This window comes from Oreochromis aureus, linkage group 3 (genome assembly GCF_013358895.1).
Source record: "Oreochromis aureus strain Israel breed Guangdong linkage group 3, ZZ_aureus, whole genome shotgun sequence".
Lineage (NCBI taxonomy): Eukaryota > Metazoa > Chordata > Actinopteri > Cichliformes > Cichlidae > Oreochromis > Oreochromis aureus.
The window spans coordinates 44,279,937-44,298,169 of record NC_052944.1 but is presented as its reverse complement, the minus strand read 5'-3'; the positions used below and the strand labels follow the sequence as shown (position 1 = coordinate 44,298,169).

General features: G+C 40.4%; 1 protein-coding gene across 3 annotated transcripts; it reads right to left on the bottom strand.

The window, feature by feature from the left end:
• Positions 1-5,028: 5,028 nt before the first annotated feature.
• Positions 5,029-17,041, bottom strand: LOC116328207 (oxysterol-binding protein-related protein 7-like). Of its 3 annotated transcripts, none has more exons than XM_031749934.2 (23): positions 16,853-17,041; positions 15,061-15,280; positions 14,706-14,849; positions 14,535-14,588; positions 14,336-14,449; positions 14,092-14,250; positions 13,631-13,772; positions 13,366-13,484; positions 12,867-12,956; positions 12,618-12,762; positions 12,355-12,488; positions 11,180-11,272; positions 10,614-10,794; positions 10,432-10,506; positions 8,697-8,911; positions 8,444-8,581; positions 8,305-8,368; positions 8,123-8,201; positions 7,529-7,673; positions 7,281-7,431; positions 6,933-7,059; positions 6,710-6,832; positions 5,029-6,039 (listed from the first exon to the last, which is right to left on the bottom strand). In XM_031749934.2, exons 2-23 carry the CDS (start codon positions 15,226-15,228, stop codon positions 5,931-5,933), a joined length of 2,769 nt encoding a protein of 922 aa, XP_031605794.1. In that variant the 5' UTR covers positions 15,229-15,280; positions 16,853-17,041; the 3' UTR covers positions 5,029-5,930. The 3 variants fall into 3 exon arrangements, with proteins under 3 accessions (XP_031605794.1, XP_031605796.1, XP_031605797.1); XM_031749936.2 differs by having other exon boundaries at positions 12,618-12,759; XM_031749937.2 differs by lacking the exon at positions 11,180-11,272.
• Between the last annotated feature and the right edge of the window lie 1,192 nt (positions 17,042-18,233).

Below are 18,233 nucleotides of genomic sequence, written 5' to 3'. Positions count from 1 at the left end.
GGTACCGGTACTAGTTTTATTTTGTTGTATTTATCCGCGACACCTTAAAGGCCGGTCCGCGAAAATATTGTCAGCCATAAACCAGTCCGTGGCGCAAAAAAGGTTGGGGACCGCTGTTGTAGAGGATCAAGTTGGCAGTTTGAAAATATACAAACCTTCCTGAGGTCTGATCTGGGTATGAAGAGCACACTTGGTGTGCAAATTTAGACCCGTAGAACCATGGTAGCCGCATTAACCCTTTAACATTCTCTGTAAGAAAATAACAATAGAACTATTATTTCTTAGCACTTTTTATTTACCATGGGCAATAATAACATTAATCAGTAATTTGTTTTTAAATAAATCTTGCATGTTTTAATATTGGCTTAAAACACACTTAAAAATACAAATAAATACAGATTTTTTTATTAAATAATTCAGGCTTGTCATTTTAGCTCTATTTTATTTTATTTTATTAATTTTTTTAAACTAAAAATGTGATTACAAACCATGTAATGATATACTGCTAGAAACACGTTTACCAGTGAGTTTGTTACCATGGGACGAACCATTCATCCATCCATTCACCCACCTACCCACCTATCTGGAGCCGGGTCGTGGGGGCAGCAGCCCAAGCAGAGAAGCCCAGACCTCCCTCTCCCCGGCCACCTCCTCCAGCTTGTCCGGTTCAACACTAAGGCATTCCCAGGTCAGCCGAGAGATATAATCTCTCCAGCGTGTCCTGGGCCTCTTCGTGGTGGGACTTGCCTGGAACACCTCATCCAGGAGGGGCCCAGGAGGCATCCTTGTCAGATGCCTGAACCACCTCAACTGGCTCCTTTCAATGTGGAGGAGCAGCGGCTCTACTCTGAGCCCCTCCGGGATGGCCAAACTTCTCACCCTATCTCTAAGGGAGAGGCCAGCCACCCTTCAGAGGAAGCTCATTTCTGCCACTTGTATCCACGATCTCATTCTTTCGGTCACTGCCACAGCTCGTGACAATTGGTGAGGGTAGGGACGTAGATCGACTGTGAAAGTGAGAGCTTTGCTTTCACACTCAGCTCTCTCTTCACCACAACAGATCGGTACAGCGTCCGCATCACTGCAGCCGCAGCACCAATCCATCTGACCATGGGATTAGTATTAACTAAACTGTCATGATTTTTACTTGATTTGTTTGATTTTTTTTTAACAAACTTAGGATACTTAATTACTTAAAAATAATGTTGATGACATTATTATTATTAATATTACTGTTATTATTATTATATCCTTGAAAAAAGTAGCCTCATATACCATGTATTTATTTGTCCTAAGATAATTTTTTTTTTAAACTTTCATGAAGGAAGTTTAAGTTTTTAAACTTCCAATTTAAAAAAAAAAATTTCAAGCTCTACCAGCTGCGTGGTAGAACTTGAAAAAGTTGTTGTTGTTTTTTTCTATCAAGTTAGATAAGACCTAAAAAAAGAAAAAAGTCAACTTGAGTGTCATGCCTGGACTGAACAACAACGTCCGTGTCGGAAAAGAAAGGCCCAAAACTGTAGCCTGTCAGTTGAAGCTTCAAATTGAGGTGTCGTAAAAAGCAATGGGTGGCTACATCCGCGTTTTATATGAAGTTTTATATGAAGAGTATGCCCCTGGATATTCAGATAACACAAATGTCCCTTAAATGGGGACTGGAGGCTGTCTCCAAAGGCGAGTCAATGTCCATAGATGGCATGTTTAAATGTCCATATCAAGCAAATAAATGTATATGACACTGTACAAACGTTTTGGTCTCTGTAGCTTATTTCCCCTTCATAACAACTGTCATTGGCCATTTATTTATTTATTTATAATGTAACCAATGATGTGAATTTTATCATATGCTGAAGTCTATCTTTTATATGGAGTCTGGACTGACTTCATGGTAGATACCTTCCTGGTTTAAGCCAAAATGAAAACTTAAACTAAATCAAGACATTTAGAGTTATGTTCAACAATTTTAAAATAATGTATAGTAATTTAAAATGTCCTTTAGTTTTATTTAAACATTTTCACAAATCTGTTGGAATATTCATAAATTTATGTAAATGATCTAAATCTCCACAACTAAACTAAGAAAACATAGAACTCTTATTACACTCTCTGCACCTTGGCTCCTGTGCAGAAGACTTGGACATGCATCCAGAACTATAAACAAATATTTTGACTCTCGGCTGCTATTGTTTTATGGATTAAAGACAAACTTACTTAGCATTAGAGCTGTTACAATGATGAGCAGTAAGGGTTCACTGTCTCGCTCAAGGTCACCAGTACCCGTGCCTGTGAATGAACATACGCTGGCTGCTGGAAGTGGAATGGAAGTTAAATTTAAGCTGATTTACTGAGTGCTGCTGTCACAAAGCTGACAGAAAGGTGCAGGAGAGGTGTGAAGACTCCTGGTTAGCCTCTGTTTGGGTACACCTTCCTTTTATTTCATCGCTGTTTTTTTTTTTAACTTTATTTATATAGCACATTTAATAACACCAAAATGTTGACCAAAGTGCTGTACAAAGATAAAACAAAAAAACAAAAATTACACAGAAACAAATAACATCAGTAACAAATACCTGGTAACAGATGGCTAGGTGGATAGATGGGTAACTCTCATGCGGTGTTGATAGCCAATGAGTAAAAATGTGTTTTAAGATGGGATTTGAAAAGACTGACGGTTGGGGCCTTTCTAATGTGGACAGGTAAATCATTCCACATTTTCGGCGCCACAACCGCAAATGCCCGGTCACCTCTGTGAACCAGCCTCGACTTAGAAGTGGCCAAGAGCGAGAGATGACTTGATCTTAGAGCTCTAGGGGGCATATATGGCTGCAGTAAGCCAGACAGATATTCTGGAGCCTGACCGTTCAGCGCTTTATAAGTCATCAACAAAATTTTGTATTTAATTTTAAAGCGGACTGGGAGCCAGTGAAGTGAGACGAGCATCGGGGAAATATGCTCGTGTCTCTTTGAACGTGTCAGGAAACGAGCTGCAGCATTCTGGAGCAGCTGGAGCCGTGCTAGACAAGACTGGCTAACACCTACATATAGAGAATTACAGTAGTCCAGTTGAGATAAGATAAAGATAAGATCGCTGTAGTTAGAGAAGCATTGTGGCAAGCCGAGCCACATCATCCTATGCTCCTCCCACTTTTTTTGCATTCACTAATTGTACTCTCTAAATGTAGGGTTATAAAATGTCTGTAATGTAGTTTGTGTACCTCCACTTGTGTAGGGTAAATGCTGTGTAGCTTAACATTAACTGTGACGCATACATGGTTTCACATGTCTTGATGCATGCTCAATCATCCAGGTAAGTAAATCCCAAAAAGTTGATTCTGTTCATCTGGATGTTTTCAGTAGGAGAAACATTTCGTCATCACCCAGGTGACTTCTTCAGTCTCAGCTGACTGCAGGTTTGCCCAACCTTATAAACAGTACAATGACTTAAACTAGCTCACTGAATGATCAGTGAGCTGTGAGGTGAAGCTCAGGATTTATCCAAAGGAGAGCTGCATCATTACAATCTCTTCCACTCTATAAATCTGAAATTTGTGTGGAACAGCTAACCTATCACATATGCAGAAGAGCGCAAACATTATTTACTGTCGTGTAAAACAACAGGCATAAAACCTGATTTTTTTCCCCTGTGGCGTCAGATTTCGTACAAATTGTATGTGACTCAGTTACAGTGGTAATTATTGCACACTTTCTGTAAATCCTAAAAACTTGATTTCACTTGTCAAATATCATTGTGGTCGTCTGCTATATGATGTATTTAAATGAAATTGCTGATGCAAAGAACCAATGATTTCTGAAGGAAAATCGTGAAGATTATCAGGGGTGCCCAAACTTTTTCATACCACTGTATTAAAGTCTCCTCCTGGAAGTGAAAAGTTTACAAATCCATATCCCATTAAGCAAGCCGCAAAGATAGTCCTGTTCACAACTGTCAGTCACAAACTGACTCTGAGCCTCTTTAGTAATTCCAGCAGCTTTTTAAGATCAAAAGATGGTTTCATGCAACTGCAGACATTAGTAAATGTTGCTTCTTTAGAACGCCAGCCTTTGTAATGAAGATATTTTTCACAGGCTTTTCATGACCTCCATAACACACCGGGTTTAGAACACATTATAGCAAAGTAAGATAGTCCATCTTCTGTAGTTTCAATACGGTGGACATCTGGAGAGACAAGTGTTGGGCTGTTCCAATTCTCAGCAAATAGCTCTTCTCATTTCCTAAGTCCTTAGCAATTCTCTTACCGAGGAATAGGAGAGAGGTACTGCATGTGCATGGAACACACCCCATGTTTCCATCATTTCAGGGTTAACAAACATGCAGGTGGTGATGTCATGTCTCTTGATCTCTAATCTGGAACCAAACCTGCTCTGGAGCAGATTACGTTCACATCTTAAATTACCATGGTGATTTACAAGTGATATAAATCACTTCTTATAAATTTACAAGAAGTGAACCACATTAGTACAGAAAAAGTTACCTGGATAAGCCAGAAGCCGGTTTTGTTGTAAAGACCTCTGGACAGGAGCAGGTCATGTGTTCAGCATAAGTTGTGATTTAGCCAGGTAAAAAGAAGCGATTCACTTTCATGGCAAAACTGACAAGGCCACATATCTTGCCAACTGTGCATAGTAAACCGCTTCGGTGAATGATAAAAGATTAAATATGCTGCTACTCAAGAATCTAAAGAATATTAAGAGTTTCACTTCCTGGTGAATAAGGGAAAAAACAAATGTTACGACATGTACACCTGCTTTCTACGTATTAGCATGCTTCAGTTTCTTTTGCGTGTGCAACATAATGACAGCCTTGAAAGATAGGAAGAATCTATAGCTGTTCTAACCAAACAGCCCTAGTTTAATCTGTTCTCTTCAGATGTAATCAGGAGTCACGGTATACAGACTGGAATGTTTGGAGCATGAGTCAGCACCGGAGGATTTCACAACAACCACAGCTGCAAATGTTCAAGTCTTTTTAAATACAAGTCCAGATTCTAGGCAGCAATTTTGCAGAAGTTTAGTAATGAACAGAAGTTTAATGTTGATCTAGAACCTTTTATTTGAAACTAAACCACTGAAAAAAAAAAAAAAAAAACATTCACAATGATTTAACAGCCATCTCTTTTCCTTATTAAAAATCCACTATCGAAACATAAAAAACCTTCACTGACTCAACTCACAGTCTAAATGTCTAAGAGGTGTTTCAGCTCATCAAGGACAGAGAGAAATGAAGACAGATGGGTTGAAATGGCGCTTGATTCATTCTGGTATATGGACTCACCGATGTGACCCAACACAACATGCATACAGACTTTGTTTAAACAGTAAGACCCCATGAGAACAGCACCAGTTCACCTGCAAAATACCACATAAGCCCCTCTACAAGAAAGAATTTAACACTTTGAGCCTGATATTAAAATTTACAAACGCATGACATAAAATGTTATAAATCACCCACTATTTACATCAAGAAAACATTTTACCCAAGTTTTTCCTAAATGGCAGCAATTTAAAGTAGAATTCAAGTGAAGCTTTGCTTCTTAAACATAAATGATAATATTTCAGATTTTCTTTATGGCAGAGAAAGGCAAAAAGGCAGGAAAGACATCCGGCTTCATCTAAATCAGTCTTCATTTGTACCTTAGTAGCATCTCATCTCTACACTGGCACCAAAAGGAAACTAATGAGAGGTTCATTTATGCTTCTTAAAGCCCTTTCCCTGTATCCCTTGCACCAATGGTAGCAGTATTTTGGCCCTTTGGTCACTGCTGTTGGGTCAATACAGTTTATTCTTCACCAGGCTAATAATCACAAATAGTTATAGCTGATTACTTTTATTGACGACGTGTTCATCGTGCCATTATGTGTTCGCATGGATCCGCTTTCATTCAGCCTCATATTCAGGTGGGTGTAGAGTTCTACCACAGATCCAGATTTTCAGTATTGGCAAAGCTAGGGTCTTTGCGGAGCATCCAGTATGTCCCATTGTACAGCCACACCTCTCTGCCAGCTTCATCCACCGATTTTCTGGGAAAACAGACCAATTAGTGACATGCAACACATTCAACCTGGAAATATTAATAAGCCTAAATAAATAAAAATACATAGAGTGTTCTAAGAGTCTGTATTTTCCCACAGAAATCTAAACAATGTGACATTTATAATCACATCCAAGAACCTCTTCTGTTGACAGCATCAACAGTGAGGCAGCCAATCACCACAAAACAAACAAAAAACAGAACAAGCTGCTTAGGCATCAAACATTTTTATTTAAGCTGGATGGTTAAATATAGAAGCAGCTGAGTTTTTTGTTTTTTTGTTTTTTTTGGTAAATGGGTGCCCCTCCCCCTCCTTTTAAATTGTTTATTTTTTTCTGCCATCATGTTTATTATTTAGTGCTTTAAATACCAGCTTTTACCACCATTATTGGTTGGACAGTGTAATCTCTTCCTGTCTTGTGGTCTTTGTTACATTCAAAATAATATCCAAGTACTCCCATATTAAAAGGCATGCGCTTGAGCAAACCCCACATCTTGTAACTGAGATTAGAAAATGACATTTATGCACACATTTCGTACAGAAAAAGGCTGATACTGAAGAAAAGGACACCAGATGTGTTGCTGCTTGAATTATTAACTAGACTTTTGACAGTCTACCACCACAAAAACAGAGCGAGGCAACGAGAAAAGCTTCTCACCTGAAGAACCTGGGGATGTGTTCCTCCCCTTTCTTGGCCATTTCTTTCCTCCTTTCCCTTTGCTTCTCCTCCACCTCGTCCTTCCTTTTATCTGCTTCTGCTATTTTTCCCTCCTCCAGGAGCCTGATAGAGCAGACAAGAGTAAGGAATTGGAGCGCACAGAAGATGGTGCAGAAATTTCCGTCAGTCTACCATAATTTAAATTAAACAAGATCTTGGATACCTCTGGTCTGGTCTGAAACGTGTGTCTGTAGGTGGAAGGACAGCCTTCAATTCTGAAGTCAGTTCATTAAGTTCCCTGGCATAACTTGAGAAGCCATAGAACTGGACATAGTCATCAGGCTGTACATCTGTATAGAAAAGGATATCGTGGATATTTAAAGATCTTTCGTCTAAAACTTGAACATTGTTGCCAAAACTCAGCGTTTGTGTATAAAGTAGATTAGCTAAATCATTTGTGGAAGAGATCAATGAGTCAGTCTTGGCTCGGGTTGAAGGTGGTCTTTACATGAATCATATCAAGGATTGGAGTAATTTGTGAGGGATTTGAGCGTTGAACAGTGTTACTCACTGGGTTTCCAGATACATTTTGGTGTAGGTAGAGTATCACAGAAAATGCCTTCATGCCAGAGACCACCGAAACGATGAATCACTGACCCAGCCTGGTCCAGAACCACACCCTGCACCTCATTCTTACTGCTGTCCGAGCTCCAGTAGCGGGACTGGGATGAAAAGATGAAGGTACTTAGCACAATTTCAATGCATTACATGGACCTCTGGCTAAATTAGAAAAAAATATGCATGTGCGCATGTCCTTACCTTGACAAAAGTAATCTTGCAGGTGCACACGTCACTCTTTGTGTTTCTGATGATCACCTCACCATAGTGCTCCAAAGAGCGTTGCTGACTCAAGACATTGTGGATACATGTAACGGCCTTATTCCATTCATAGTGATCACCATATCTAAACAAAAAACAAACACATTATACTGTGATCATTGCGAAATGAAATTGAAACAGTTTTTAATGTAGATGATTCGTACAGGCTCAAAGTGTATATGGATTTTTAGAAATGCTGGTGCCTTGTGACAGCAAACTGCAAACCAGCCATCCTTTGCTTTAGTCTATCTTGTTTACTTTTTACTAACACTTATAATATTGTCACGTCTGTGTCAGCATTTGTATCAAAAAAGCCTCAAGATAGTCTTAAAGGTCTCCCACTCATCCGATCAATCTTCTAGCCTGTTTGCATTTCTCCTTTTTATCTGGAGAAATCACGCCTTTGAAAAATTAAGCCAACATGCAAGTACCAGAAACTGTACTTCCTTCAATGGACAGTTTGGTTAAATTGCCCAGCTTTGCAGCAACAATAGGCCAGTTATTTAAATATATATATAAAAAAAAAATCATCACCTGGGTAGGGTAACATTAACTAGTCCAGAAGAGATGATCTCCACAGACTTGCCCCAAAACTTGTACTTCCATCTCTGATCTGAGAGCAGAGGTAAAGAAGGGAAAGCTGCAGTGTTAGGTCTTACTGCTGTATATCTGGGACCTGCTTAAGAAACCAAAAAAAAAACCCAAAAACAACACACCTTGCCAGAAAGTGAAGTTTTCCGACTCTGCATGGCAAGCAGAGATGGGTGGATGGTGGCTGACCTGAAAACAAGACAATACAGCATTAAAGTCTGTTCTAAAACACCAATAAGCCAAATCATTATGTCTTCAGGTTACCTGTTCACTAATGTATTGGAATCCCTTGTCTTCTCTGTAATTCTCATACGTTTCACCCAGGACAGGGTTGAAGGGTTTGTAACGATTCCTCCAGGATGCCCAGGCATAACCAGAGATGGAGAATGCTGCTACATAAACCTAAAAACAAACAAGACAAAAACACCTTTTTTCGCAAATCCTCAACAAGCCTTACACCAAATTCAACTTGATTTGACTCCCAGCGGGTCAGAAATCATAAGCAATCCCAACACACCATCCTCTCATATGGATCATCAATGTTGCTGGCAATGTCCAGCAGCTCAGAGTACTCCAGTTCTTCACTGAGCCTCTGCAGCAACGAGAGTGGCTCATTGAGAGCAACTGGCATAGACACTCTGGACAGATCCTTGCCAATGTTGTTGTAGAGGATGGTCATAATGCCAATGTGACTGTTGTCTGCGCAGGGGGCAGGCAGGGTAGTGCGACGACCTGCATGGTAACACCACAAAACAACGTAACATATTAAACAAAATGGATGATTAAAATTACAAAAACACACAACATGAGATAAACCTGGTCAACTCTAACCAAGAATAATCACAATGTCCACATGTTCCAGGCCTCACTGGTGGTGCTTCCAAAACCCTTTATAGCAGCAGTCCTCACCCCCCGGGCCACGGACTAGTACCGGTCTGTGAGTTGTTTGCTACCGGGCCGCAAGAGTTGAGGCTTGGGTATGAAATTTATGGTTTTCAGGGTTTTAATCGTTATTTTTTAACTCTGTTTCCCTGGGTCTTTCCCTGTGTGTTATGAATAAATCTTTTTTTTTTTTGGTACCGGTACTGGTTTTATTTTGTTGTATTTATCCACGACATCTTAAAGGCCGGTCCGTGAAAATGTTGTTGGACATAAACCGGTCCGTGGAGCAAAAAAGGTTGGGGACCGCTGTTTTATAGCATGCTTCAAGATTCTTAAGATCCTTATGAAATTACAGGCCATACATGGTTAGAAATGTTAAAGGTCTCCCAAATAACAATTAAATAGTCTGGTATGGAAACTGCCACGCATCAACATGCAGAGCCCTCCGGAGGATTATTGGCAGCTCTCTACCCAGTCTACAGGACATTTACACTTCATGCTGCATTTGTAAAGCCACTAGCATCATGGCTGACCCGCATCACCCCTCCCACCAACTGTTTACTCCTCCTCCATCCGGAAGATGACTCTGCAGCATCAGCAACAGGTCAGCGAGATTGTGCAATAGCTTCCCCCCCCCCCCCAAGCTGTATGGCTCCTGAACACAACGCTGCCTTCCTCTGCACTGGACTCATCTCCACACACTACTTGGACTACATAACACTCTTCTGTCACTTCCAACACTTGCACTATTCTGTGTTTCAATGTTGGACTCTGTGTACTCTTGTATTTATTCATTCTCACTCTTTTCTATTTGTTATTGTATTCTATTCAAGTACAATACTGTTGTACTTATTCGAAGTTTATCTTCGAAGTGTGTGTGTGTGTGTGTGTGTGTGTGTGTGTGTGTGTGTGTGTGTGTGTGTGTGTGTGTGTGTGTATATTGTAGAGTTTATTGACAAACCAACAAAGCTCTACTGGACTAAACATAATTGAGATAGGTTTTGGAGTCATGTTTAGCACCAGTTACAGCAGAAACTCATATTAGCCCAGCTAAGCTCATGGCTGTCCTGCTGCCCTTTTCCATGTGCAAGTGCCATATGGGACATAGAATTCAAGTTGCTTCAGCCTGTATATGACTGCTGCTGCAAGCCGCTTTGCAAAGCATGCTCATCCGAGCTGAAACCTAAGTGGTTTTGACAAAGCTACAGTTTGGTTCCAAATGTATACAGGCTACTTCACGTCTGAATTTTGTATGAATCAGAAGCACTATTAGCAGCCATATCTGTCCTAGTGTTATCATTCCTTTCATATTAGCAGTTACCATATTGAAATATAAATTTCCAGGTTTGCTCAACAGAAGATGACGTTACCAGTATCAGGAGGCACTGGGCGTGGCTTGTGACTTGCGCTGTTCAAACTTTCTCTGTAGTTAAGAGTAGCAGCAGCTATGGAGGACAGAGGAAACAATGACTTGATGTTTTTGTTTCGTGTTAACCTTTGTTGTGGCACAGAAAATCGTGCAGTCGTGATTTATTTGAAGGTAAACACTCACAATGTCCTTCTTCAGGCTCCGATGTGGTAGTGGTGGTGATGTCACTCAGGCCCGATTCATCAGAAGCCTCAGCCTCTGACGAAGTCTCGCACACTATTACCTCGCTGGCATCAAAATACTCTGCCATGGAATCTGCCACTGAAGGTGGACGGTTACTGTGACGACTTAAGGAAGGTGTTCTCTGTAAGGATGAAACATGGTTCCAGCTATAGTTTGACCATTTAAGTCCAATAAACAAGTCTACCTGTAGGGTGTGCGAAGTGAAATCAACAGTGAATTTCCAACAGGTGCTACCCACACAACTTGCTCTGTAAGAATTGTAGGTGCAGCTGTCCCAACTGTGAATAACAGCAGCACCACCACCCACATCACCAGACTGTAAATCATTCCATGTTTTCCTTTTTTGACCAAAGTTTCCCACAATCTTATAGCTTCAGTCAGATAAAATTTCTTCATGATCTTGAGCTAGAATTCAATGTAAATCAGGATGATCAGCAAATTAGTGACACCAGAAAATAAATAAATAAATAAATAAATAAATAATGCTACACACATACACTACACACCTGGTCTGGACGGACAGTGCAGAACGATTCTTCAGAAGAGTCAGAGGACAGGGAAAGTGAATGGACTTTGGTCAGATGGGACTGTATATCAAGCTGCATGCGCGCAGGCACACACGCACACACGCACATACAAGCCATCCAGGAGAAGTGCAGAAGAAACACAGGATCAAAAATGCATGCAGCGAATATCACGCACACTCCAAAGCACAAACACAGCAGAGGTGAGGCAAATATTACTTGTTGCCAAGTGCAGCTGCTCTCCAGTACAGGAAATACCAGCACAATCAAACTGAATTATGGATAATATCTTAGCAAGGACTGAGAGCTTTTTAGTGGGCCAGGTAGGACATTAGTAAATGTTTTAACTTAGTACAGGTTAGGAAAGGTCCCTTCAGACATTTAGTATTTCTGAATTACACCCACCCTCTTGCAAAAAAAAAAAAAAAAAAAAAAAAAAAGATCAATCAACTCTTCCTAGGACAACTTCATTTATCTACCCTTTAAACTCAGTAACTTATGGTTAGTAAACAACTCTAAAGCAATTTTGAACAAGAGGGTGAAAGTCTCACCAGTTTCCAGTAGAGTGCTATAACAGTAAATAAACAGGGTAATAACATACATTTATTAACCATGGGATATGTTCATCACTGTGAATATCAGTTGATAGCCAGTTGCCAAGCAACTATTAACAAAATAAAGCCCAAAGTCACAGCTGCTGATGTTCAAACATGCAGTCACATGCACCATGGTAAGAAGCCAAGAGAAAAGCAAGAAGTGTTGCATAAACACAGTCAGGCTGACAGCAGGAGCCAACAAGTCCCTGACCTGACTGCTTTGTTTCAGTATGCGACAATCTTTTTATATGCATATTTGTGTGTGAAAAGAAAGGAATACTTGAGGTGTGTTCCTTTAAGTTCCACCTGTATTAACTTGTGCCCGTCTTACCTGAAAACAGCCCAAACCTGCTCAACAGTATCACTCAGGGCTGGGCCCATTGTTGCCGTTTGCAGGGCTACACTAAGATTTAGAGTGTTGGAAGGACACTAACTGGGGTATGGTGAAGGATCTAGTCTGTGTTTTTATCTGGTTTAGGACATCAAGAATTAGAAGTCAGGTTAAGTTTGTTTCCACATAGGCCATAAGTATCCATGTTTGTATACGCATGTGTACGTTACCTCAGACAATGTGCTACAGATGGTAGCGAGCTGCTGTGAGGTGTTCTGCCGCATGTCTGGGCCGGTCCAGGCTTGCCTCAGTCTCTCGCGCTCCAAGGTCAAAACCTCATGAATGGACTTCAGAGAACTGTGAACTGCAACACAGCAAAAGCGTAAGTGATAGACGAGGATTTTCACACTCTCAGCAATATGTCAAGATAGGGAAAAAAGACAATGCTAATGCAGAGAGCTTCAGACTTAGCCAAGTGGCGGCAAGGCCATACCTCTCTGAGAAGCAGTGCAGATCTCCTGGTGGAGCTTCTTAGCTTCAGGTGAGGTGACTTGAGGATTGGACAGCTGAGAGTAGACGTAGTTTGGAATGGACTGAACAGAAGTGGAATTTGTGCTCAGGTGACTGGAAGTGAACTGCTGGAGATGGAGAGAAAAGGAAAAGAGTCACAGAATTGTAGAGGCTAAACAGTGGAGAGCTGTCTGATGGTACTGTAACAAGACATTAAGTAACAAATTCCTACCATTCCCCCCATGGCCTCAGCACGAGACAGAGTCCTGGAGTGACCCGGCATTCGCCCATTCTTTTTCTTGGGTTTTTCCAGGGAGAGATTCTAAACACAGAAGTACAAAATTATAGCTTCCTTTTCCAGACCATTTTCTTTTGCAGCTTAGGGTGGAGCAATTCTGAAGCTGAGAATGAAATCCCAACAGCATCATATCACAGTTCCATCCTCCAGTTTATATATGGTGCTGTTAAGGCTAATCTGGCATATAGTTGGTTAAGATAGTGAATGACCTGGAAATATTTTTCAGAATGAGCGATTATGGGTGTCTTTTGTTTTAATTTCTTTTTGCATTTCCTAAAGAAAAACTATGGTAAAGTGTTACAGCCTTTCTACTGGCCTTTCAGATTTTTGCTTCAATTAAACATCAAACTTTGTGTGAAATTACTCCCCCCCCGGGTTGTAAAATATTCTTTGACAAGTGACACACATTTGCATTTAGGACCAGCATACTTGCCTGCATGCTGATTCGCATCTCCAGGTCTGTGTTAGTGATAGGGTAGCCTCCTTCCAGCCAATTCAGTCTCTGGATAAGTTGAGCCAGTTCTGTCAGATCTGCCTGACAACGAGCCAGTTCTGATAGGCAGTGGGTTAAAGGTCACAGTTCAGAAATGGAACGAAGAGACAGGCACACCTACTGATCAATTCATTGTTAAATATGGAGGACCTATGATCAAGAATCAGGCCTCCCTTTCTGGCGCCATCTCTAATGCAGCTCTCACCATTGGAGGTTGCATCTATGTCGTGGGTCTGCTGCAGCCAAGCTGATACCTTGCTGGTCACACCTGGTTGACTGGCAACGGCTGGGGCAGGACTTGCCATCTCTGGATGGTACACTGATGCAGAGCTGGCGTAGTGAGGAATCTGCAGGATCATATATCAAGGTTAAAAAAAAAAAAAAAAAAAAAAAAAAAAAGCACTTTCACAACAATTACAGTATCTGTAGGCAACTGCCGTTTTTCAGACTACAGTGATCATGGATTACGTAAATACCATATTCTGTATTTTTTGATAGTCAGCTGTCTAAAGTATAATCATCCAAATTATTAATATTCAAACATTTGTTGGTCGCAAAAATGTTGACCAGTCTATCTGCGATTCTCCATTTGATTGGATTCCTATAGCACAAACTAAATTTCCTTTCAGCTGTGGACAGTTTACTGGAGCAGGAAGTTATACTGACTGTTCCTCTGCTTTGCTGAGAGAAAGCCGGGAGAGTGCTCTGGCCCAAAGAAAGCGCATGAAGCACACCACGATGGACACTCATGGCCTCATTTTTTCTGAACACACGATGGGCACACAGCTTGGTCAACCAGATGTAGAAAATGTCGTGACTTTTTGCCTAGAGAGAAGAGAATTTATTTAATTTGGATACATCTGATCTAGCCACAGTAAACACTTGAATCATCCTGGAACCAATAAGTTACCTTGAGGTGATACAGGTTGTCTCCAGCATCCAGGTCTATGCGTTTGGTCTTCTTATTCACAGACATGACAGCCATGCTGATGTCCAGAGAGCCATGCAGCTTCCCTCTTTGAATCTAAACACAATGGCAGAGGACATTTAACACTTTATTCTTCATCAGAGCGAATCATTGTTGTTTGATGTTTTTGTGTTGGACTTACATCTTGCTGGGTCTTTGAGTACTTGAGAATGCCTTTCTCCAACAGAAAGTACCTCTAAAAAGAGAGTTTGGCAAATTAGTTGTTGATAAAAATCTTCACTGTTCAACCCTGCAGGATTTACTACAGTTTCACCGAGAAACTGGAAAAGCAAAATAGTTTAAATTCTCTCACTTTGTGCCAGCCTTTGAGTGGATATTTTCTCCTTTTCATCAAGTAGCCCTCACAGATCCCAGGAATACTGAGATCTCCAGATGACCCTGGAACCAAGCCCCTGTCAACATGCTGCAAGTCATCCACTACCTCCCAGTGACGAGACTGATAGAGACAGAAAGCACTTTAAAATTACATTCATGAAAACACAGCTTTTAGTTTCAGGTGTCAGTCAACATGTAGAGGAATTCTGTGATATGGATTGCAAGAGGAGGCAGAAATGGAGGAAATCTCTGTAAGCCCATTTGTGCCAAGGGGGATACAGTTTTATCTTTTACTTCACAATATAATTTGTGTCTTTTTTTTTCCTTTTTACCTGTTTTGAGTGCTTGCCAGAACCTGTGCTGCTGCTCCGTGAGTGGCCAGGTCTGAAAGTGCTTGCTGGGGATTTGTCAAGGCCACTAATCACTGACTGGCTGCTACTGAGAGGGGGTGGACAAACCTGAGGGTCCATTGGTGCAATGTAATGAGAGTAGCGTTGCATGGAGAGAAATAACCTTCAACCCAAGTTGTTTCTCATTGCAATGTACACAGTGCTGGGGGGGACAAGAAAAAGCTTCATGACAAGTCAAAAAGATAACATACAAATGTACAAACATCACAGTCACAGTCAAAGCAAAATTAAAGCCGAGTTAGCAAGGTGGATAACAGGAATGACACAAGCAGATTTTTAAAAACCTTCTTCTAAAAGAAACAAATGTATCCACAGACATCCAACTTTCAACTTTTAAAGTAATATGTTTAAGAACAAAAGAAGCCTGGGTGAAACGTTCCATTAAAAGCCACAATTCTAGTTTGTCCAAGAGGTACAAGTGGTCCTTTTACAGTACAAAAAAACAAACAAATCTGCAGTCTCATTGTTTGTCTAATCTGCAGGCATAAGGCAAGATTTTATCTGTGTCTGTAATGATGTCACCATTAAGTTCCTGACTTTAGCAACATTAAAGTCAGGAACTGAGAAGATAGAATTGTCTCACCAAATGTAAAAAAAAACAAAAAAAACAAAAACCCAGACATTTTAAAACCATTTTAGAACTTTAATCTTAGATTGGCTCGTACTTGTTATGAACATAGAGGTGACAAATTAAAGGTATTATGAACCCTTCAACCATATACTCAGACCATCTGGTAGCCCTTACGCTATGGGGAGCATTTTCCTCCAATAGTCCGTGTCCATGATTTCCCTCAAAGGTAAGGGCACCTACAATCAAAAGCAGGACTTTCCTGTAGGGGAAAGGAATGACCGCTAAAGGGACTTTGGGAGTTTTATTTAACTGCCATGTTTGTGAGTGTGTGTGATATCATACTTCCTGCCACTGAAATCACAAGGTAATGAAAGAAGTCTAGAACTTACTAGACTGTTAAGTCAAGCAGGTAGACAATGAAATGCATAATTAAAAAGAAACAGTCATATGGTCCACTGAGCCAACAGTGGTTCTTCCTGCTCGACTTGGAGGGGAAGTCGGAAGACCCTTACACCCAGTTCCAACACTTACATTTGTTTTTCCTCATTCAGACAGATCAGCTTACATGAGGAAGAATCACTGACAAAATTCCAGTCTGAAATTCCAAGAAGCCTAACCAGAGACTGGTGTCCGTTTGTTGCTTAAGGCATGCAGCTTTAAGCACATAATCTGTACTTAAAGGAAATTTGGATTTGCATGTGACTGCATGTTTTGTCTTCAGGTTTGGAACAGTTGCACCTTTACCTTCTCTCTCTGTGGAATATTAACCACATGTTAATCTTAATGTCCTACTTAGGGACAACTACAACTATAGAGAATGTGATCAATGCCTGACACAATCTACTTAGTTTACAGATGATTCAGGTCTGACTTTCAGTATATGGACAGGAAAACCTCCATCAAAACTAAAACTAACTACTAACTTATCATGGCTTACATTTGGGTGATATGACAGCAAATACAGGATTGTATATATTAAACAAAGATATAAAAGTTTATCCATACAATCAACAACAAACAGTAAAAAAAAATAAACAACTACATCAACAGTAATACTTGTGACTATGTATCTATGTAGAATGCACATAAAAGTCATATAAAACAGTGGGAAGGCACAGAGACAAAATAGTAAATGAAACACACCTGTGTTGGACTGACAAGCTGCAGCAGCAGGACTCCACAGACAGTTCCTTATACCTTCTCCCAGAAACAATTGTAGAGTTGTAATATGTCTTCTGTGGAGAAAAATCACAGCACAGAGACTTTCCTAGGGTGTTCCTTCACTGTGTGAACTCCCTGCTCTTGTCCTCTGAGTTAAACAAAAAGCAATACCACACCTGACTGATGATGTGCTTGTTAGACTGGTGTAAATCAAAGCCAGTGGGTATCTGGGCGGGGCTGAAAGCTAAGGAACATGACCTGACCAAACAGGCCTTCCAACTTTGTCATCTCAAAGATGGCATGCGTTAGAACAGATTTGCAGTCAACAGATATGCCAAAGTCTTGAGTTACTTTCAGTAATCAGTTCTGACCTACAAAGGTCTTAAAGAGAGTAATGAGCTGACTATTCTGTCCGGTATCAGAGTGGTTTTCTGAAAGTAACCTGCTGAAAATGTGAATGTGAATGTTTACATCAGTGAGAAAGTCATTTTCCTTTAATGTCTGTATGGGTTCTCAGTCTACCAGGTACCATGGTAGCCTTTTTCACACCTTGGATGGAAGGTGACTCTTCAAGAAACTTAAAGAAGTCCAGTTGCTTTCTTCCAAGCTTCTTCGCATGCATATACACACACGCAGACACACATGCACACATATTTTGCTGCCGCAAACTACTCAGTAAATCTGAAACAAAAAGGAACCCCCTGCAGGCTTGGCTTCAGGATTAAAGCTAGAATTACATTTAGGTTTGGTACTCTGTTGTAATAGTCAAATGTAGAGTTAAGGGGGCCATACGATTATGAGTAATTGATTAATTTTTATCACTGAATGCCCTCACAAAGATAGGTAAACAGTGTTTTATGTGCTTGTAAGTGTGTGTGTCTCCCCCTGTACACAGAGTGAGGAAGACAGCAATAACTCCATCTTACATACACTCATCATGGACTTGGATATCATGGTATTTGGTGGTTATAGATGATTTCTTTGAACTGTTCTTTTTAACAAGATTTGAGTGCAAAGCTTTGACTTTATTTTTGATTTTCTATAAGATACATACAAGGTCAAAAATGTAGGAATAAGCTTAAAGACACTGGTACAAAAATAAAGGAAGACATAGAAAACACAGATCTTAAAGGGAAAAAAATCCTGCTGGGTATATATTACTGAAATGGGCTGAGTAATGTGTTAGGAATCAAAGGATGCCATATTATTTGATGGAAATGAACATTATTGGCTTACAGGGGACTAGAAATACACCTCAAAAATCAAAGTGAAAAGATGTGGCAGATTAGTCCATTTTGCTGAAATTTCATTGGTGCAGCTCAAAATGGTACTTTGTATGGCCACTATGTGCTTTTAAGCATGC